This window comes from Carcharodon carcharias, chromosome 13 (assembly GCF_017639515.1).
Source record: "Carcharodon carcharias isolate sCarCar2 chromosome 13, sCarCar2.pri, whole genome shotgun sequence".
Lineage (NCBI taxonomy): Eukaryota > Metazoa > Chordata > Chondrichthyes > Lamniformes > Lamnidae > Carcharodon > Carcharodon carcharias.
The window spans coordinates 102935807-102959807 of NC_054479.1; the positions used below are offsets into that span (position 1 = coordinate 102935807).

At 44.6% G+C, this 24001-nt stretch overlaps 1 protein-coding gene across 6 annotated transcripts in view; it reads left to right on the plus strand.

Moving 5' to 3' along the window:
- Positions 1 to 24001, plus strand: part of lamb4 (laminin, beta 4) — a 155859-nt gene that overhangs the window by 117685 nt on the left and 14173 nt on the right. For 5 of the 6 annotated variants that reach the window (XM_041203600.1, XM_041203599.1, XM_041203601.1 and 2 more), the window contains 2 exons: positions 6775 to 6929; positions 18883 to 19091. In XM_041203600.1, coding sequence (XP_041059534.1) covers positions 6775 to 6929; positions 18883 to 19091 — 364 coding nt within the window. Of the gene's footprint in view, positions 1 to 6774; positions 6930 to 18267; positions 18385 to 18882; positions 19092 to 24001 lie in introns of those variants that run through there. The other variant, XR_005944939.1, reaches the window with a different exon arrangement.

Here is a 24001-nt window from a genome sequence, read left to right on the forward strand (position 1 = left end):
GACATCTTTTGGCTATCTCCAGCTAACACTGGTCCTCCATCCAGCTCTATCTGTCCCACCACCCACCTTAAACCAGTTTATATTTCACCTCTTTTTTACTTTTCCTTAGTTCTGGTGAAGAGTCATACGGACTCGAAACGTTAACTGTATTCCTCTCTACAGATGCTGTCAGACCTGCTGAGTTTTGTATTGGATTTCCAGCATCCATAAAATCATAAATCATAGAATTAGTTCAATGATTAATTGAATCTTTGAACAATGATTCAATTAATTATTGAAAAATATTTTTCAATGATTACAACATTTTAAGTTTAACAAATGCCCTTCATAATAAGATAATTGATGTTACAATTTTAAATCCACGGCTTGCCTGGCTTACTTTAAATTTAACAAGAGGCAAGCAATGTGGTTGTCTACGCCAATGATTGAAGTGGGGTGGAAGCTAGTGTAATGTGCTGGAAGATTATAGACAAGTTCTGACGCACTCATCATTTTTAGTTGGGATATATCACATAATAGCATCTTTCTGATACATCATAACACTCACTAAAACCCACACTTCTTTTAACTTTTCAGTTTGAACCTTATCCATTACCATGCTATGATGTGGTGACAAGTTAGTTGCTAGAGGGCTGACTTAAATTGTGCAGCTTGTGCATAATTTAAGTCAGCCCTCTAGCAACTAGCTTGTGTAGCTTTTTTAATTAATTCCGATCGTAGGCAAAGGTAATTGAAACTTCCTGTGATATCTGCAGTCTGTGAAGGGTATTTTATAGGCTTTGCCTAAAGAAAAAGTTGAAATATGAACCATAGGTGAAAAACTAACTGTTGATACATCTTTCCAGTTAATGTGAGTTGGTTCACATTGAATCTCCCATTTTATTTTATTTCAGGATTTACTTTCCTTTGAGAATACCATATACTAGAGCCAAAGATCCATGATCCTTCTATTACATAAGGCCAAAAGTGCAGTGAAAGGGCTACAAATTAGGCTGGGAGCCAGACAGAGCCAGCTGTCTTGCCCTGCCCAAGGCCTTGAAAGCTACCCAAAACAATGCCAGTGGTGTGGTCATTGCCCAGGACACCCAGGCCAGAAATTTCCTCCCCTCAGGACATTGGCGAGCTAGTGAAAGCAGCCATGCCAGCCTGCTGGTTGGGGGGGCTGGGGCATCCACCTGGGATGGCTGACTGGTCCATGTAAATTAGATGCTCTCCCAGCCCAAAATCAAAAACTTAGGTAGGGTCAGCACCAAATATCACATGCAGAATGAACATTGTATTTTTAAAGGGCCATGAGTTTTCAGGAACAGTCCATCCTTCCAAGGAACATGCACTTTGAGTTACAGACATTTAAATAAAATATATCTTTTGAACAAAAATGAAGAAGTATAACTATAAGTATATTAACAGTAAATTTGTGTTGTGGAAACATGTAGAATCTTTACTCTATTTATGTAGTGCTTTAGTTGTAGTCCACCACATCATAGACTAATATTGGTGAGACGGCTGTGACGGATTACAGTAAGGCCATGAATTTCATGTCCATAGTCACTTGTGGCAGTGTTACAGCAGCCCAAAGCTCCAAAAATGGCGGCCAGAACACTACCAGTCACTATCGGTGTGGTCTGTGCACTCCCAAAGATTGTCAGGGAGCTTGTGTGGGTGTGTCATGTGTAAACAGGAAACATTCAGAGTGAGTGAATCCTGGAATCAAACAGCCTCTACACTAATTTGACATGCTGCCATTTTGGATCATGCAGATCAAGCCAATGCCCTTTCTCAAACACTCCCAGTTCTACATGTGCTCAAAAGTGCAAGGGATAGCCCACTATTTAGAAGGTTAACCATATTACCTTTAGGTGAGGTCTTCTGATTTTCTTCCACTGGTGCAGAGTTAGTGGGAACACTACGTTAATTGTCTTTAGAGGAGTTTGCAAACTTTGGATTTTGCGGGATTTTGACAAGGATGTCAGAGAAGTTGGAAGGCCTTTCAGGAAAAGATCTGTTTCATTATGACTATAGTTGCAGTACCTCTTGGGCTGCAGAACAATTTGGAAATAGAGCACAGGCCACAGAGAGGGGAAACGGTATACAAAGTGAGGAGGAGGACAGGGTTCTCAACCGAAGGCACTATCCACCATTGGGGAGCATTTCTCTATCTCAGCCAGGAGCAGTGCATTCGGCACTCATGTTTCATGGAGAAGGTGATGACTGATCTCCTACAACCCAACCTGCAGCCACATGGCAGAGGGAGGGTGTGCTGCCAGTGGCTGTCAAGATCACCAAGGCCCTGAATTTCTAAGTCACCAGATCCTTCCAGGTGGAAAGAAGTGAGGTTAGTAACATTTCTCAGTTCACCATCCATCACTGCATCAGGGAGGTGACACAGCCCCTGGAAAGAAAGAGAAGAGATTTCATTGTCTTCTCACTGACCAGAGAGAAGCAAGCGGAATGAGCACATGGCTTTGCCAGGATAGCAAAAATCTAGGTGGTGCAGGGTAATACTGACTGCACACAAGTCGCTTTGCAGGCCCCACATATTAACAGGGAGATGTTCCTCAACCACAAGGGTTGACACTCTATCAGTTGGCATATGAGCATGCCCAGAAGATCATGTCAGTGAATGCCTGTCCTCCTGGCAGCAGCCATGACAAATTCATTCAGTGCCAGTCAGCTGTACCAGCTACCTTTGGCCCAACTCAAAAAAGTGTGGCTGCTAAGTGACAAAGGATATATGCTGTACACCTGGCTCCCATCTGCTACCCCACCATGCATGGACAGCATGCCTACAACAAAAGTCATGTATTCGCCATGAGCATCATGGAGCAACATTATCGACATCCTGAGACAATGATTTTGCTGCCTGGATCGATCAGGGGAACTCTGCAATACTTGCATTTGTCATGAGGTTACATTTGTTCATATTTTTTCCAGCATTGCAGCCCTCGGTCCTCTGGGCCTGACCCCAGAAATTGACCTCCTTGGCCATTTGCTCCCATTCCATTCTCAGTGTGTGCCTTGATGGCCTCTAGGCCCCCATGGGGAACATGGCATCTCTTTTCTTTTCCACCACCCTCACCCACATCTGAAAACCTGGGAGCCCTCTCTCTGGCCTGTTACTTCATTTGCTGTCCTTTACTTTCCATCCCAGCCTTCCTGAGGCAGTTGCAGCAGCTGCTATATCCTGAGTACACCTCCCCTTTTAAGAGTGGCAAGCTGCCTTTAACAGGTCTAGGCTGTACATCATGCGGTGTCCTGTTGAGTGTGCTGCCTGCCTCACCAGAACCAGGCATAGGCTAATTACTCATCATGATCCCTGCACCCAAAATTTTTCCCCTAAGTTATTTTAAAAGCTCACTATAACCTAACTAGAGGAGCAGAGCTTTTGTACTTAACCAGTCTGAAGATCTGTGAAATAATCTTAATTTTAGAAAAGAGGATGCCAGTTACATTTCTGTTGAAGAGTCATACGGACTCGAAACATTAAACCGTGTTCCTCTCCGCAGATGCTGCCAGACCTGCTGAGTTTTTCCAGGTATTTTTATTTTTATTTTTGTTTTGTGCCAGTTACAGGTATTGCTTTTCTAACATCTGAAATGTAAAGGAGCTTGGCATATTTTAAACCTCAGATTTGCAAGTTTAAAAGTTAGATTACAGTTAATGAACAACTAAGTCGTGTAATATTGCCTCTGGAGTTGTTTTTGCACTTCTTCCAATCAATTTATTTGTACGCTAATTCATTGACAGATTATACACAGATTCTGTAATGTGGAAATCATATATGATGAGGTGTAGGATTGCCCCTTAAAAACCTGTCACCTAATGGCAGGTTGTTGTCAAAATACAACCCTGAACTACTGACTGTGACTGCATCATAATGAATACATAAACTGGTGGCCAGTTTCACACAATACAGTCATCTCCAAAATGTATCTCACCCTGACAAATTCATCCCAGTTTGCATCTCTACTTCAAAAAACAATCCTCTGCAACCATCTCCTCAAATAAAGTTGTATTATCACTGTATTTATCCCTAAATGGAATAGAGGAGCAAAGTGATCGAGGGCTAGACATTCATCAATCAGTAAAAGTAGCAAAAAATAAGGTTTACAAGACTATAACAAATGCAAAAAAAGCACTGGGGTTTATGTCCTGTGGATTAGAACTGAAAAGCAGGGAAGTCCACAATTAAGAGTAGTGTATACAGCTCTGGGCTCCATATTACCAGAAGGATATAGGTGTATTGAAAAGGTGTAAAAATAGTTTACAAGAACTGAGAGGTTGTAGCTATAAGAAAGACTGAACAAACTGTGACTTCTCCATTAAAGGAAAGGCAGAGGGGTAACCTAATAAGAGGTCTATAAATTTATAAAGGGGTCAAGATTCAGAAGATGTTTTAGCCATCAGGTCAGTCCAAATCTAGGATCCATAAATAGAAGATGTTCATCAATAAATCCAATAGGGAATTCAGGAGAAACTATTTTTACCAAAAGAGTGGTTCAACTGTGGAACTTGCTCTCAAACGGAGTAGTTGAAGGAAATGGTATATATTGCATAAGAGAAAGCTAGATAAGTACATGAGGCAAAGATGAACAGAAGAATATGCAGATAGGGTTAGATGAAGGAAATGGCATACATTGCTTAAGAGAAAGCTAGGTAAGTACATGAGGCAAAAATGTATAGAAGAATATGTAGATAGGGTTAGATGAAGAGGGGTGGAAAGGGCTTACATGGAGCATAAACATGGCATAGACCAGGTCTACCCAATCACCACCTACTGTGCTGTAAATCTTACATAATCTCAAACCTAATACCAATCTAAGGCATAAACCTGATGATAATTATGAATCTAATACGTAACTGAAACCCATTTTTTAAATTTAATTTTTGTTTTCTTTTTAATTTTTGGAAAGTAGATGACATATGGAAGCCAGTATTTATGTATCTTGTTATTTATTCCTTCAAGGGGTGTGGGTTTTGCTGGCACAGCATTTATTGCCCATCCCTAAGATGGGGGTGGGGGGGAAAGGCCTGTCACATGATGACGCCACTGCATGGCTCCCAGCAGCTTTCCAGTGGGGTGAGGGGGCTCTAGAGGCTCCATTACCCAAGGAGGGGGCTGCCAACGGCAATGGTCCCACGCCACCCTGGTCCCGACACCACCACTGGAGGGGTTTCCCCTCCAATCACCAGGGTGTCCCTGCCTGGCCCCAGAACAACAACATTTTTTCTTTTACCTCCCCTAAGTCCCCTTTCACCTCTCTCTCTGTGGTGTTGCCCAGGTTGCAGAGCTCTGATTGGTTGGGCTGACAGCGTGTCATCCTTAATTGCATGACAAGCTCAGCAGAGGCCTCTTAATTGGCCGCCAACAGAAACATTGCCACCACAGTCTGGTTGACCTCCCACATGGGCTTGGGACCTGCCTCTCGGTCCACTGTCAGGACTCACTCCATGCTGGGAAAATCTCAGCCATTGAGTTTCTAACAACAAAATATATTTCCAAGTCAGGATGGTGAGTAGTTTGGAGGGGAGCTTCCAGGTGGTGGTGTCTCCATGTGATTGCTGCCCTTGTTCTTCTAGATGAGAGTGGTTATGGGTTTGGAAGGTGCTGTCAAAGGAGCCTCGGTGAGTTTCAGCAGTGCATCTTGTAGATGGTACACACTACTGCTACTGTGCATCGGTGGCGGGGGGATTGAATGTTTGTAGAAGGGGTGCCCATCAAGCGGGCTGCTTTCTCCTGGATAGTGTCAAGCTTCTTGAGTATTGTTGGAGCTGCAGTCATCCAGACAATTGAGGAGTATTCCATCACACTCCTGACTTGTGCCTTGTAGATGGTGGACAGGCTTTGGGAAGTCAGGAGGTGAGTTACTCACTGCAGGATTCCTAGCCTCTGACGTGCTCTTGTAGTCACAGTATTTATATGGCTAATCCAGTTCTGGTAAATGGTAGTAGTGATAGTGGGGGATTCAGCATTGGTAATGCCATTGAATGTCAAAGGGTGATGGTTAGATTCTCTCTTGTTGGACATGGTCATTGCCTGCCACTTGTGTGTGTGAATGTTACTTGCCACTTGTCAATCCAAGTCTGGATATAGTCCAGGTCTAGCTGCATTTGGACATGGACTGCTTCAGTATCTGAGGAGTCGCACATGGTGCTGAACATAGTGCAATCATCAGCAAACAACCCCACTTCTGGCCTTATGATGGAAGGAAGGCCATTGAGGAAACAGCTGAAGATGGTTGGGCCTAGGACACAACCCTGAGGAACTCCCGCAGTGATGTCCTAGAACTGATAAAAACAAAAAAACTGCAGATGCTGGAAATCCAAAACAAAAACAAAAACAGAATTACCTGGAAAAACTCAGCAGGTCTGGCAGCATCGGCGGAGAAGAAGAGAGTTGACGTTTCGAGTCCTCATGACCCTTCGACAGAACTAGTTCCGTCGAAGGGTCATGAGGACTCGAAACGTCAACTCTCTTCTTCTCCGCCGATGCTGCCAGACCTGCTGAGTTTTTCCAGGTAATTCTATTTTTGTTTTTGTCCTAGAACTGAGATGATTGACCTCCAACAACCATGACCATCTTCTTTTGTGCTAGGTATGACTCCAACCAGCGGAGAGGTTTCCCCCTGATTCCCATTGACTCCAGTTTTGCCAGAATATGGCACACATGGTACTAATGTGAGACAAAAGGTGTTAATATATAACCACACAGTTATGTAATTATGTGTTATGTAATAATGTGTTAAATATCTTTACAATTTATTTGTTGTGCAGTGAAACCAAAATGCAGATTGATCCAAATGTGAATATTTCAAATGGCACCAAAGTGCTTAATAGAGACATTGATGATCTTAATAAGGAAGTTGATAAGCTCATTCAGGATGTGAGTAGATTCAGAAAGAACTCTAGAGTGAAAGCCAACATAAATGGTAAGTATACAAGTGGAAGAGCCATTAAACTAACATTCCTGTGGAGTATGTCCATGCTAAATGAATGCTGGATTTAGCTGATTAAAATGGTGATTACTAAAATTAAAGTGATTTGTTGAAATAACCATATGCTTTACAATTGTAAAAAACAAAAAAACTGCGGATGCTGGAAATCCAAAACAAAAACAGAATTACCTGGAAAAACTCAGCAGGTCTGGCAGCATCGGCGGAGAAGAAAAGAGTTGACGTTTCGAGTCCTCATGGTCATGAGGACTCGAAACGTCAACTCTTTTCTTCTCCGCCGATGCTGCCAGACCTGCTGAGTTTTTCCAGGTAATTCTGTTTTTGCTTTACAATTGTGTTTTTAAACATCTAAATGATGTCACTGCGGAGAGCATGTTAACTCTTTAACTGTGTGGAGTCAACTCGATCTGCACAGATCAGAGTTAAAGACTGGTTGTGACACAGTTATCTCTTTTGTTTTATCTATTCTATTCATGGGATGTGGGAGTCACTGGCCAGGCCAGCATTTACTGCCCATCCCTAATTACCCTTGAGAAGATGGTGGTGAGCCACCTTCTTGAATTGCTGCAGTCCATGTAGATTAGGTACACCCATAGCGCTGTTAGGAAGGGAGGTCAAGGATTTGAGATCCAAGGTACTTGCTAAAAGAATAAAGCCAGAGGATTCCATGGCTTAAAACAAACCAAAATAAACTTTACTATACAAAGTCAGAAAAGTAAAACAATTTACATTATCTATCTTATACTCTAACAATCAGAATTAACATGAGGTGTGTGTGAGTTAACAGGCAAATTGTGGTTGAACACACCACCCTGCACAATAAATAGCTGATGCGACCAAGACAGATCCCATGGATTTCTCAGCAACCCACCCAGATGTCAGTGTCCACTGTGAATTACACAATCTCAATAAAACTCTGTCTCCCTTACGAAGGATTTCAAGTCTTCGCTTTTGAAGATCTAGCCTCTGAATTCCTTCAAAGTTATTCTGACTCAGAATGCCTCAATGACTGCTCACCTCTGGATGGTTTAATCTCTTCTGCTGATACTACATTCCACCGGCTTCCCAAGACCATATTCCAGCATTGACTCACAGATACAACTCCAGCTCTTCAGCTATTCTGAGCAGAGAACATTTCTGCTTCAAAGGTTTACCTTTGCCCCAATTGCCCACAACACAATGTCACCAACCTTCCACTGCCTTTTCAGTTCTCTAGGGCTTCTCCCAGGCACTCACCACCTGGAGCCTACCAACAGCAGCATTTTTGCTGCTTGGAGCCTCTTTCTTTGCTCCTCTCCCCAGTGGTTTCTCTCTCTGGGACCTCTCCTTGGATTCTCTGTGTTCTCTCCTCTCGGTCCTGGGACTCACCATGTTATGGTGCCCAAAACCCTGGGTCTCGTGATCCTTGTTCTCACCCCCTGCACAGGCGTACTCCCGATGTCCCGGATGGCTGAGCCCTTCAACTGAAAAAAACAAACCTGAACAGAGCACACACAGCCTGTCACACTCTCGCACTCTGCACATGCCTGGAACTCTAGGGCCTGCTGGGAAATGGAGCCCTCTGCCTCCGCCCGGACTAAGTTCCTATTTCTTAACACCTTTTTCCCCTGGGAGGTTTCTTTACAATTTCTTCACAAGATGTACTTAACATCATAAACTTCTAACCTTCTCATTTTTTCCACCATTACACACCTCGTATTTACACAATTATAAAGGCTTAACCCAAACAAAAAGTCCCTATTTCTTAATAGGTAGCAGTGCCATATTAACAGCATTTTTTAAAGACCCCTTTGCAACAAGATTTTTTCCTTATAGTAGTTGACAGCAAACTACCAACATATTGAGTTGAGTGGTGTCATAAAATATTCACACTTGCTTTGCAACTCACTCATGGAAGAAATAACATCCTGTCACAAGCCTAGGGCAGGCTAGGTGTTGCTTGATTTATTCCATACTTAAGCCATAACTGTTTTAGTTACTAAGGCCCTCAAAACTCAGCTGTGCAGAACGGAAGCTGTGAAGCATATCTTATCTCAACAGCGTTTCAGTTATATTGCTAATCCAGAATTAGGTCTGCCTTGTTTACTTTGGAATGCCTATCTCCATTTTAATTAAGTTTTCTTTGCTTTGCAAAATCTTGTTTCAAGGTTTTTTTTTAGCGAAGTCTACGTGTATTTTTCATGCTATATGATTGGGGGTGGAAAGCAATCATGAAATTCCTTATCATTGTTCTTAGGTTTGTATCTTTTGCCCTTTCACTGTATCTGCTTTTGTTTCATAGTGAAATGGTTGGTTTTCTTTCACTGACCTGCTCCAAACCTATTCTACCAGGTGAATTTAATGAGTCGCAGTAAGCAGATTCTTAGCCCTACATGTGTGGAATGTTCCCTTCATATTCCTCTCCTCCTCCATTTCCCTGGTCATTTATTTTGTTGCACTTGCAGTTATTATATGGTGGAATCGGGGAAATTCCATACAGAGAAAACTAGTTAGGTCTATTCTTATGTAGAATATATTTCTTTGTGTCCCTGGTATAAATGAGGTCAGCACAAAGTTATTGACATTTGCCTGATTTTAATTTTTGAAGATGGCAGACTTTTTCCTTTTTAGGAGATTTAAAAATCCATTGAATCTCATCCCTTCTCATTCCATGCTTTTCTTAAGTTTTTAAATAATGATCAGGAAATTAGAGAATCATCAACATTAGATTCAGGCTCAGTAAGTAAAAATATAAATTGAAAAAGATCAGTACAAGGATTGAGACGTGGGGGGAATTTTAACCGCTCCCACCACACACCCTTGCCTCACAACCACAAAACCAGTAAGAGAGAGTCAAGAGGAGGGTGGTTAAATTCAGAAATGTGTGAAACATGCCATAAATGCACCCACTTCTAGTTTAACCACATGGGTTTCGTGGAGTCCAAGTGGCCCACTCTGGAGAGACAGGTCCATCATTATAATATGTCATTGAGGCCCAGTTCCTCTGGTTTTTATAAACATTTGGATTTAATGCTGGCCAGCAAAGGGCTCAAGAGACTGGAGTGGCTAGATCCAGGAGTGCTTGTGGGCTAAGAGGAGCAGGAGTGCTATGCCCCAACCCCCTACCAAATCATCTGCCATGATCTGCTGACCCATAGCTCACAATCAGCCAGCAGCTCCTCACAACCCGCAAACCTGAACCTTCCTTCATCCCCAGGACTTTTCCGTCTCTTCCGCTTACCAGTCCACAACACCACTGCCCCACAACCTTTGCCTCTCCCTCCCACAACCCACTGATTTGTCCTAACCTACTGTGCTCCAACTCTTCCCTCCCTCTTTCCCTCCTGGCTGTTGCACCCCTCATCATTCACTGTTCTTTTCCAATGGCAGGAAACTGTACACGGAGTTCTCCGGCTGTTACTTCCTACATGTGGCTTTCCCACTTGGCAACTGGCCAGCTGGGAAACAAAGTAAAAGATACTGATAAGATCCTGTTGCTAAATTCAGCAGGACCTCCGCATTTTATGCTTCCCCCAGAAACATGTGCTCCCTCTCTCACCCCATACATATCAAGGCCTTAATTTCAGAAGTGTTGAAGTTAATTTCAAATGACTCCATAGAAAAGATCTCTAATCATCTCATTTAGGACTAGTCATTTGCAACACATGTAAAATATGCTATTGAATTTGCTGAAAGGTTGTGCCACAGTAATGATCTATCTATGGTGTGTGGTAATGTCCCAACACAAATGTTACAGAAGATGATGGTGCAAGTGACTTACACCAAGCCACCATTAACATCTCAGAAGCAGCTATAAATCAGTAAATGGAAGAGAGGGAGAAATTCAGGAAAATTACAATCACCAGAGATAATGGTACTGAGTAAGTTGTTGGAGCTGTGAGCTGACAAGTGCCCCGGTCCTGATGGACTTAATCCTAGGGTCTTACAAGTAGCTAGTGAGATAGTTGATGCGCTGGTTTTAATTTTCCGAAACTCCCTAGATTGAGGAAAGGTTCCATTAGATTGGAAGATAACAAATGTAACTCCATTATTCAAAAAGAGAATCAGAAAGCAGGAAACTGCAGCCCAATTAGCTATAGAAGCTATAGCAGGGCACTTAAATAAGTCCACGGTCATCAGGCAGAGTCAACATGGGTTTTGTGAAAGGAAAATCGTGTTTAACAAATTTATTGGCGTTCTTTGAGGAAGTAACTTGTGTTGTGGATAAAGGGAACCAGTGGATGTAATGTATTTAGATTTCCAGAAGCCATTTGATAAAGTGCCACATCAAAGGTAATTGCAGAAAATCAAAGCTCATTGTATAGGGGGTAACATATTGACACGGATAGAAGATTGACTGGCTAACAGGAAGCAAAGAGTAGACATAAATTGGTCTTTTTCAGGTTGGCAAGATGTAATGAGTGGTGTTCCACAGGGATCAGTGCTGGGACCTCAACTGTTTACAATTTATATATGACTTGGATGAAGGGATGGATGGGATGATGCCAAATTTGCTGATGACACAAAGATAGGTAGGAAAGTAATTTGTGACGAGGATATAAGGAGGCTATGAAAAGATATAGGTAGGTTAAGTGAGTGGGCAAAGATCTGGCAAACGGAGTATAATGTGGGAAAATGTGGAATTGTCCATTTGGCAGGAAGAATAAAAAAGCATATTAATCTAAATATTGAGAGATTGTAGAGCTCTGAGATGCAGGGGGATCTGGGTGTCTTAGTGCATGAATCACAAAAAGCTAGTATGCAGGTACAGCAGGTAATTAGGAAAGCTAATAGCATGTTATAATTTATTGCGAGGGAAATTGAATACAAAAGTAGGGAAGTTATGCTTCAGTTATACAGAGCGCTAGCGAGACCATATCTGGAGCACTATATACAGTATTGGTCACCTTTTTAAAGGAAGGATGTAAATGCATTAGAAGCAGTTCAAAGAAAGTTTACCAGACTAATACCTGGAATGGTCTTATGAGGAACGATTGGACAGGCTAGGCTTGTATCCACTAGAATCTGGAAGAGTAACAGACAACTCGATTGAAACATATAGAGCAGGATTTTTCATATGGTGGGCGGGCTCAGCAGGAATGGATAGGGGCAGGCGCAGAGCCGATTGCCACCTGCGATCGGCTCCGCACCGCCATAAGACCATAAGACATAGGAGCAGAAATAGGCTATTCGGCCCATCGAGTCTGCTCCGCCATTCAATCATAGCTGATAAGCTTCTCAACCCCATTCTCCTGCCTTCTCCCCATAACCTTTGATCCCCTTACCCATCAAGAACTATCTATCTCGGTCTTAAATACACTCAATGACCTGGCCTCCACTGCCTTCTGTGGCAATGAATTCCATAGATTCACCACTCTCTGGCTAAAGAAGTTTCTCCTCATCTCTGTTCTAAAAGGTCTTCCCTTTATTTTGAGTCTTCACGGTGGAAGACACGAGTAACATCCCCAAAGTTCAAGAGGTGAGTATGGTGGCCTTTACCAAGGAGAAGGTGCTAGGAAAACTAAAAGGTCTGAAGTTGGATAAATCACCTGGACCAGATGGATTACACCCCAGAGTTCTGAAGGAGATAGCTGAAGAGATAGTGGAGGCATTAGTGGTGATCTTTCAGGAATCACTGGAGTCAGGGAGGGTCCCAGAGGACTGGAAAATTGCTGATGTAACCCCCCCTGTTTAAGAAGGGAGTGAAGCAAAAGACGGGAAATTACTCGTGTCCTAGTCTCTCCTACTAATGGAAATATCTTCCCCACGTCCACTCTATCCAGGCCTTTCAGTATTCTGTAAGTTTCAATCAGATCCCCCCTTCATCCTTCTAAACTCCATCGAGTATAGACCCAGAGTCCTCAAACGTACCTCATATGTTAAGCCTATCGTTCCTGGGATTGTTCCCGTGAACCTCCTCTGGACCCTCTCCAGGGCCAGAACATCCTTCCTGAGATACGGGACCCAAAATTGGTCACAATATTCTAAATGTGGTCTGACCAGAGCCTTATAAAGCCTCAGCAGAACATCCCTGCTTTTATATTCTAGTCCTCTCGAAATAAATGCCAACATTGCATTTGCCTTCCTAACTACCAACTCAACCTGCAAGTTAACCTTAAGAGAATCCTGGACTAGGACTCCCAAGTCCCTTTGCACTCCAGATTTCTGAATTCTTTCCCCATTTAGAAAATAGTCTATGCCTCTATTCTTCCTACCAAAGTGCATGACCTCACACTTCCCCGTGTCATATTCCATCTGCCACTTCTTTGCCCATTCTCCTAACCTGTCCAAATCCTTCTGCTGCCTCCCCGCCTCCTCAATACTACCTGTCCCTCCAACTATCTTTGTATCATCTGCAAACTTAGCCAGGATGCCCTCAGTTCCTTCATCTAAATCACTTATGTATAAAGTGAAAAGTTGTGGTCCCAACACTGACCCCTGCGGAACTCCACTAGTCACCGGCTGCCATCCTGAGAAGGACACCCTTATCCCCACTCTCTGCCTCCTGCCAGATAGCCAATCTTCTATCCATGCTAGTACCTTGCCTCTAACACCATGGGCTCTTATCTTACTGAGCAGGCTTCTGTGCAGCACCTTGTCAAAGGCCTTCTGGAAGTCCAAATAGATAACATCCATTGACTCTCCTTTGTCCAACCTACTCATTACCTCCTCAAAGAATTCTAACAGATTTGTCAGGCATGACCTCCCCTTGATGAAACCATGCTGACTTTGCCCAATTTTACCATGCACTTCCAATTATTCTGAAATCTCATCCTTAGTAATGGACTCTAAAATCTTACCAACAACTGAGGTCAGGCTAATCGGCCTGTAATTTCCCGTCTTTTTGCCTCACTCCCTTCTTAAACAGGGGGGGTTACATCAGCAATTTTCCAGTCCTCTGGGACCCTCCCTGACTCCAGTGACTGCTGAAAGATCACCACTAACGCCTCCACTATCTCTTCAGCTATCTCCTTCAGAACTCTGGGGTGTAATCCATCTGGTCCAGGTGATTTATCCAACTTCAGACCTTTTAGTTTTCCTAGCACCTTCTCCTTGGTAAAGGCCACCATACTCACCTCTTGAACTTTGGGAATGTTACTCGTGTCTTCCACCGTGAAGACTGACGCAAAGTACCTATTCAGTTCCTCCACCATTTCTTTGTTCCCCATTACTACTTCTCCAGCGTCATTTTCCAGCGGCCCAATGTCCACTTTTGCCTCTCTCTTACCCTTTATATATCTAAAAAAACTCTTGCAATCTTCTTTTATATTACTGGCTAGTTTACCGACATATTTCATCCTCTCCCTCCTTATTTCTTTTTTAGTTGTTGTCTGTTGGTCTTTGTAGGCTTCCCAATCCCCTGGTTTCCCACTGCTCTTTGCCACATTGTATGCTTTCTCTTTAGCTTTTACGCTGTCCCTGACTTCCCTTGTCAGCCATGGTTGTCTCGTCCTCCCTTTAGTATGCTTCTTCTTCCTAGGGATAAATTTTTGCTGTCTCTCAAATTACTCCCAGAAACTCCTGCCATTGCTGTTCCACTGTCTTTCCTGCTAGGCTCATCTCCCAGTCAATTCTGGCCAGCTCCTCCCTCATGCCTCTGTAGTTGCCTTTATTCAACTGTAATACCGTTACATCTGATTCCAGCTTTTTCCTCTCAAATTGCAGGGTAAATTCTATCATATTATGGTCACTTCCTCCTAAAGGTTCCTTCACCTTAAGCTCCCTTATCAAATCTGCCTCATTACACATCACTAAATCTAGAATTGCCTGTTCCCTAGTGCGCTCCATCACAAGCTGCTCCAAAAAGCCATCTCATTCATTGTAGACATTCCACAAATTCCTTTTCTTGGGATCCACTACCAACCTGATTTTCCCAGTCTACCTGCATATTGAAATCCCCCATGATCACTGTAACCTTGCCTTTCTTACATGCCTTTTTCTATCTCCTGGTGTATCTTGTGCCCCACATCCTGACTACAGATCAGAGGCCTGTACATAACTCCCATTATGATTATTTTACTTCTGCGGTTCCTCAACTCTACCCACACAGATTCTACATCATCTGACCCTTGCTATTGATTTAATTTCATTTCTTACTAACAAAGCAACCCCACCCCCTCTGCCAACCTGCCTATCATTTTGATAGCATGTATATCCTTGGAAATTTAGCTCCCAGTCCTGATCCCCTTGCAGCCATGTCTCCGTGATGCCCACCACATCATACCTGCCAATTTCAATCTGCGCCACAAGCTTATTTACCTTATTTCGTACACTGCATTCATTCAGATACAACACCTTCAGTCCTGTATTTCCCATCCCCTTTCTCATTGTCATCCTTTTATCTGATGTGCTTAAAGTTAGATTCCTAACCCTTTCCAAACACTCTGTCCTATTTTGTATTCTGGAGACTTTAATAGCCTCTCCTGGGCTCTCCTTTCTTTTCAGTTTTTTCATAATTTTCCATGAAGTTGAATCCACCCCCCCATATGCTAATCTGCTGCTTTGTTTCCCATCATACTTCTTGGAGTTTTACCCTTCCCTCCCCCCCACTTTCTAGTTTAAAATCCTGTTGACTACCCTATTTACCCTTTTCGCTAGAACATTGGTCCCAGGTTGGTTCAGGTGGAGACTGTCCCAACAGTACAGATCCCTCCTGTTCTAATACTAATGCCAGTGCCCCACAAAATGGAATCCCTCATTCCCGCACCACTCCTTTAGCCACGTGTTTACTTCCCTTATTCTCGTGTCCCTATGCCAATTTGCACGTGGCTCGGGTAGTAATCCGGAGATTATAACCCTTGAGGACCTGTTCTTTAATTTACTGCCTCGTTCCTGATAATCCCCAAACAGGTTCTCTTTCCTAGTCTTACCTATGTTATTTGTCCTGATGTGGACCACAACAACTGGATCCTCCCCCTCCCTCTCCAATATTCTTTCAAGCGGTCAGAGATATCCCTCACCCAGGCACCAGGCAGGCAACATACCATACAGGACTCTCGATCCTGCTTACAAAGGAAGCTGTCAATTCCCCTAATTATAGAATCCCCTACAACTACCACTTGTCTTTTTGCTCCCCCCTCTTGAATGACCTCCTGTGCCACGGTGCCGTGGTCAGCTGGCTCATCCTCCCTACAGCCCTGTTCCTCATCCACACAGGGAGCAAGTACCTTGTACTGTTGGACAAGGTCAAGAGCTGAGGCTTCTCTGTTCCTGAACACAGGATCCCTCTACCTGCCTCACTTGCAGTCACACCCTGCTGACCCTAACCACTGACCGGACTTGAGGTACTTAATCTACCAGGTGTGACTGCTTCCTGAAACAAAGCGTCCAGGTAACTCTCCCCCTCCCGGATGTGCCGCAGCATCCGGAGCTCGGACTCCAGTTCATCAATTCTGAGCCTGAGTTCCTCCAGCAACAACATTTGCTGCAGATGTGGTCACTGCAACTCGCAATGGGATCTGCCAGCTCCCACATTATACAGCTACAGCACATCATCTGCCCAGCCATCTCAACTTAGATAATTAATTTACACAGACAGGCCAATTAAGGCCCTTCCAGCATAATACATGGCCAGTAGCACTCAGCCCTACCTGTGCAGGCGGGGGGAGTAGGGAGAGTCAAATGCATGTGAAACAGTGCTTCAATCTTCCTGAGGCATGGAGCTGCCTCGGAGATTAAATTGATGTTCAAAAAATTAAAGGTTTATAAATTGATTTAAACCTGTCCTCTCATGTGACTGTGTCATATGAGTTGGGACATGTTTTTATATTAATGAAAATTTTTTTATTTATCAAATGAAAGATTTAGGAAACCTCATCCTACTCATGGATGAGGTTTCCTGAAAAACGCGAAGGCCGCTTGGCCTTTTCACCTGCCCGCCAACCATAAGGTTGGACAGGCGTTTATAATAACGTTAATTAAATCCTTAATGGCCTTAATAGGCCATAAGATCCTGAGGGGCGTTAACAGGGTGGATGCGGAGAGGATGTTTCCTCTTGTGGGTGAACCGAGAACTAGGGGTCACTGTTTAAAAATAAGGGGTCGCGCATTTAAAACAGAGGTGAGGTGAAATTTTTTCTGAGGGTGGTGAGTCTTTGGAACTCTCTTCCTGAAAATGCGGTGGGAGCAGTCTTTGAATATTTTTAAGGCAGAGGTGGATAGATTCTTGGTAAGCAAGGCGTGATAGGTTATCAGCGGGGTGCAGATTTGAGGTTATTATCAGATCAGCCATGATCTTATTAAATGGTGGAGCAGGCCCGAGGGGCCGAATAGCCTACTCCTGCTCCTTGTTCATATTTTCTACGACTTCTGCAATGCTTGGCCATTCATTACCTTTTAAACCAGCAAACAATGCATGTAAAGAGAAACTGGTTAAGTACATGTGAAAGAAAGATAATATGAAATAATTTATGGTAGGAGGAGACTTGTGTGGAGCATAAACTTTAGCAATGGCTCTTTTGTGTGTTGTACTTGCTATGTAATTCTGTGCAAGAAGGTAATTAGCATAGCTTCGCCACCATGATAATGAACGGCAATCGTGTATTTGATGCATTTAAACCATTCTTCACACCACTACCACTCAGATTGAAAAATCATGACGTTGGAGACCTGATCATTTATGACTTATATTTCTTCAACAGACTTCGGGAGTCTATGTGGAGGTTGCTCAGGCCACACCTAAACTCTTGTCTATTGACCCAAATTAGACTGTAACAAAATTTATTGCGAAATAATCTAAGCGGTCCAGATCTTTCCTTTAATCAAAGCAAAGTTGTCTACTTGGAAAGTGCCCCCTTCATTTTTAAGATATATTCATCTCTCCTGACTCCAGAAACCAACAAAAACCTGATCACAGACAACAGGCTGTCAGTCAGTTATGTACAATTAAGAACATAAGAAAGGAGCATGAGTAGACTATAGACAAGTAGATGCGCTGAACCTGTTTCTCCTTGCAATATTGATCATGGTTAATCTCCTGCCCCAACTCCACTTTCCCACCTGCTCCCCATATTCATTGATTCCCTTGGGGATCAAAAATCAGTCTATCACAACCTTAAATATTTTGAATGATGGAGCACCAACAACCCTCTGGGGTAGGGAGTTCTAAAGATTCACAACCCTTTGACTGAAGAAATGTCTCCTCATCTCAGTCCTAAGTAATCGACCCTTTTTCTTGAGACTGGACCCCTCAATTTCTAGATTCCCCAACCAGGGGACACAACCTCTCAGTGTCTACATGTCAAGCCCTTTCAGGATCTTGTATGTTTCCATGAGATTATCTCATTCTCTGAACACCAGAGAGTATTGGCTCAACTTACACAAACTCTCATTATAGGACAATCCTTGTGAACCATTCTAGTGAACCTTCACTGTGCAGCCTTTGTTTCGAATGGAGACCAAAACAGCACACAATACTCCAGCTATGGTCTGGCCAGAACTCTGTGCAATTGCAGTAAGGCTTCTTTATTCTTGTATTCCAATCCCATTGCAATAAGGTCAACATGCCATTTGACTTCCTAATTAGTTACAATACCTGCATGCTAACTTCCTGTGTTCATTCTACAAGTGCACTGAAGTCTCTCTGAACATTAACGCTTAGAAGTTTCACACATTTTAAAAAATATTCTGCTTTTCTGTTCTTACCACTAAAGCTAAAAGCCAAAGGATTGATTAAGATATAGCACATGAAGTGAAAAAAGTCTGCATTTATGGGCATGAAAGCTTTGGGAAGTCCATTGCAATTAATTGCTTCCTTGAGATAAAATACAGGGTAATATAATCTTTTGAGGTGTGCATACCAATTTTTAATAGCTTAATAAAATAAGTCAGCTCATTCAGAGCAAATAGTGTTCAGACATTTCTTCCATCAGTCTATAGTGATAAAATTTATAGTCAGAAGTTAGGTTCAGCTCAAGGGCTGATAGTATAATGATTTTCCTTTTGTTGACAGGTAGCTTTGAAGATATTGAAACATACTACCAGAATTCAGAAGCCTCACAGCAAAAAGTGAATGATTCAGAAGTGCTGCTGAACAACTCAAAAATAACAAGAGAAAAGGCAGCCACCTTGTTAGACAAAGCAATGTTGATTGATAGAAATAGGATTCATGCATTGAAGAACAAGACTAAGCTATTGGATTTGCATACTATGAATAATGAGGTGGGTCCTGCATTTATTAAAACCATTTCAAGGAAAGATAGGATGGTTGTTGATAATTCATGGGCAAAGAAATACAAAGAATTTTTAAAAATCAGGTCAGTTCATGACAGACAAAGTGAGGCTTTCTAAAATGCCAAAAACATTAAAAATTCTAGAAAGAACTTTAACCACATGATATTGAAAATGCATAGATTTTAATCGGCATAATAGGCAGAAACGTATTTAATACATGAAGTGATACATTTTGGTAGGAAAGTTGAGGAGGGGCAATATAAATTAAATGGTACAATTTTAAATGACATGCAAGAACATTGAGTCCTAGGAATATACATATACAAATCTTTGAAGACGACAGGACAAGTCGAGCAGGCTGTTTATTAATTAGAGGAATAGAGTATGAAAGCAAGAAAAAATCACTGAGGGTGGAATCGTTCAGGATTTGCACAAAGTGCGGTAGTGGGCGAAAAGGACCTTTTATCCGCCGGCCACAATGCGCGTATTATCCCGTTCCCGGTGTGTCCCGCCTCATTAATAATGCATTCATAGCAAACACGCCGGATCGCTTGCGGACAGACCATATTTAAAGCGCACCAGAGAGCAGCCTACTTCATGGGCAGCATTTATCCCCCGTTTTGGGGGGTTGTGTGGGAACGGGCGCAAGCGGGTGTGTTCCCGGTCGGCGCCCCCAGTCGGGGGTGCACCAGCATTTTACATGGGCGGGCCAATTAAGGCCCGCCCAGCATGACATCTGCCCGGAAGCGCTGTGCGCTCCCTGTGTGGGCGGGGTGGGGGGATTCCCTGTGCACTCTTTCACACGTGCGCACAGAAGAGCGCATGGATCTCCCTGAGGCAAAGTGCTGCCTCAGGAAGATCAGCTGAACTTTTAAAAATTTATTCAAGGTAAGAAAAAATTTTCCTGACACATCCCCTCATGTGACACTGTCACATGAGCTGGTTCACGTCCATTACCTTTACTTAAAATTTTTTCGAACATTTTAAATCCCTCATGAAACCTTATCCCACCCGTGGATGAAGTTTCATGCTTTTTCAGAAGGCTGCCTGGGCTCTTCGCCTGCCCGCCAACCTTACGGTTAGACGGGCAGGTCCATTAATCATTTTAATTACTTTTTTAATGGCCTTAATAGGCCGTTGACAAGTCGGTGGGTGCACAGCCAATTCAACTGCTAGCCCGCCAAACTGAAAACCTAAATGATGCAGGGTGACGTCGGGATGCACTCCCAACGTCACCCTGTGTCATTTTACGCGTTGGTGAGCGACCCCTGCTCCCACTCGCCAACCTGAAAATGCTGCCCCATGTCTTCAGACCAGGACTGCTCCAGGCGACAGATGGCCCCGAAAGCAAAGAAGATGGCAGCCCCCAAGTTTAATGACACCTCTCAGGGGGGCCTACTGGACACTGCAGAAAGCCACTACAATGTCCTCTACCCCTACTCTGGCTGCATGAGGTCCACCAGAGTCACCAATCTAGCCTGGGAGGTGGTGAGAGCAGCGGTCAGTGCCACTGGAGCACAGAAGAGGTCAGCCATCCAGTGCAGGAAGAGGGTGAATGCTCTCATCCATTCAGCCAGAGTAAGTCAACCACCTCATCACTCTCAACTCTCACACTCACAAACCCATCACACATCCACGGAGATCTCACACCTCAAGGGACAACACCACTAACTCACACACACACTCACACCTCCATCAGATTCATATCCTCTGGAGCTCATGTCCTCATCCCATCCATGGCTCCACTCATCACACAAACATTCCATGCAGTGCCATGCATCCTGCTCACATTCTCTTCATTTGTTTTCATGCAGGAGAAGCCTGCTCAGACAGGGGGGTGCAATCGCCCACATTAGGCCACTCACTCACTTTGAGGAGTGTACTATTGCGCTGACTGTTGAGGACATGACCATGCCTATGGCGACGATGAGGGTGGTGGTGAACACCCATGTGAGGATCCTGCACCGCACCATCATTCTCTCAACGCAACTGTGAATACTCTCTCTCTCTCTCTCCTGCTTTTGACTCTGCCGCCATGCACTAATTATCTCTACTTTCATTCACAGGGAGCTCTGCCAAGCCACCGAAGCCCTCAGCCAGTCAGTACTTCAGCTCCTTCCAGGTCATCAGCTCCAGCCGAGAAGACATTTCCTCCATTGAAGAGCTGGAAATAAACAGTCTGGATGACCCATCGCAGCGCTTAGCCACACCCTGCACCAGCACAGAGACACAGCTCAGTGGGACCTAGATCTAGATCTAGAGTAGGCTTGAGTTCACAATCTGGTGGTCACTGCACAGACACATATCCGCAGCAGGAGGAGGCAGGTTCAGCCGAGCTCCCCGGCACTCGGAGGACTGCTGAGAAAGAAGCACCTGTGAGGTCCGAGTCAGATGATGAGCCTCTGGATTCGGTCTTCCAACTCTTCGTAGAGAGTCAACAGAAGGCAGGGAACATCATGCAGACCTCTTGGAAGCCCTCAACAGAGTGGCACGTGAGTCAGAAGAATGCATCCATCTGCTCTCTGATGAAATGGTGCCCACGTGTGCACTTATGGAGGCCTCCATTGGAAGGATGGTGGATGCCATGGAGACCTTAGTCCAGCAGAACATGGAGATGCACACAGACCTCCACTCCATCGCGGTAGCCACGGGTGAGTTCCTGCAGTGGCAAACAGTGTGAGGAAAACAGGGCACCTCAACGTCCCTCCAGATGCTCTTTCCCCTCAAGGTGTCACTCAGTCCGGGGCCCTCGACCACCCCAAGGTAGGAGAAGTGGCAGCTGGACACTCCTGGGTCATCCACTCAGGAATCTCAGAAGCTGTCCTCTCCGTCCCAGTGCACTTTGCCTGTGACCCCCTCAACCTTGTCCTCTGTCACTGCAGAGGGAACAGCTGGCCCACAGGAGGACAGTTAAAGTAAGTCAGACCCACAAGGCCTCAGCTCTCCAGAAGACCCATGATGAAGTCATCAGAGGCAACAGGGCCAACTGTTGCACAGGCTGTCTCCAACCCTGCTGTGGATGTCAAGGCAGCACCTAGAAAAAGTGGTAAGCCTAGAAAAGGTAAGAAATTATGATCACAAGTGTTGTCTGCTAGGGTTCTATTTCAGTTGTCCACCTGAGTTGACCTGCATCTCTACTCACCCACCAATTGCACACTCATGCAGCACCTGTGCCTATCCAACACGAGGCTTCGCTCACTTTGATTTGAAAAACATGGTCGTCATCATGTTTCTCATAAGCTCCCTTGTCCCTTCCCCTCCCCCAGTCACCCATATCCTTTCCCCCATCACTGTTGACTCCCCTGACATCACCTTCCACCTCCCCATGTTACCTAGCAACCAGAACCCTTTTCTTTCCAGAATGTCCAGGTGAACATGTAGGTTCCCTACCTTCCTGAGAATCCCATCCCCATCTACATTGACCTCCCTGACCACCTCCTTCCCACCCCCAGGGTACCCTTCAGCCTCCAAGTCCCCATTCTTTCTACTAACACCATTGCACTCTCACCCTCCTAGCCTTCCGGTTCACTCTGCCCCCCTCTTATACTCACCATCCCCTCCTACCACATCCACACTCAATTCCCACCCCAGGAGGCAGTAACTGACTCCACAGACCCCTCCCTTGCACATTCACCCTGATATCCCGCACCTCATTCCTTCCTCCACCATTATCCCCTCCCGGGCTCCTTCCTTCCATCACCAACCACCCCCCCCACCCCGCCGCCAGACTCCTCTGAACGCCCTTCCGAATGCCTTTCTCCCCCCTCTGAATGCCTTCCTCCCTCTGCAGACACCTCCCCTCCCGCACCCCCCACTCCAGGCTCCTTCCGCCCCTCTGGACTCCTTTCCCCCACCCCCATTATACTCCCTCCCCCGCTCCCGACTCCTTCCCTTACACCTTTTCTCCCTCTTGCCACACTACCTCCACCTTACACCCTCTTCCCCCCCCATACTCCCTGCTCCCCCTCCCAACCTCACCTGCCCCCGACATCTTCATCCCCCACCCCTCCCAACCTCACTCTCCCCAGTACATCTTCCTCTCTCACTCACAACTGGATCTTCCTCTGCCCTCCGCTCGCCGATCATTCGGAGCAGCCCATGGCCAAGACCATGATATTTCAAAGCAGGCCCGAGACATGAGTAGAGACTTCCCACCTTCCATGAGCTGCTTTATGGTGGAGCCAAGTCCGTGAGCATCCACCCAGCATACCCAGGGTCCGGTAGCTGTAGGGCTCCAGTGTCTTCTGCTCCTCAGATGTCAAAGATCTGGGTAAGGCCCTAATTGTAAGTCCCGACTTCTGCACGTCACATTTGTCCATATTTGTTCTGGGCTTGCGTGTTTTCCCGCCGGCGTAACAGAAAATCTGGCGTGGGGGGACGGTTCTGGTTGGGTCTTACCCATTAGCAGGATACAAAGTGGGTTCACGCCAGCCTCCACCACGATTGGCATTCTGCCATGGGCAGACACCATCGGATGATCCCACTGTGCATTCATACCAGCGTGAAATCGATTTTTGGCCTCCTGGCCATATTGTCCCCCTACCTCGTCCACCATGACATCCGACGTTAACGGGTCTGGAAAATTCTAGCCTAACCCTTTTTAAAATACTGATTAGGCCTCAGCTGGAGTATTGAGTTCAAACCTGTGCACCACATTATATGGAGGATGTCAAGACTTTGACAGGGTGCAGAAGAGATTTACCAGAATGGTAGCAGGGATGTAAGACTTCAGTTATGTGGTGAGGCTGGAGGAGCTGAGATGATTCTCCTTACAGCAAAGAAGCTTAAGAGGAGATGTGATAAAGGTATTCAAAATCATGAATGGTTTTGATTAAATAATTATGAAGAAAGTATTTCCAGTGACAGAAGTGTGTGTAACCAGAGGACACGTTTAAAGA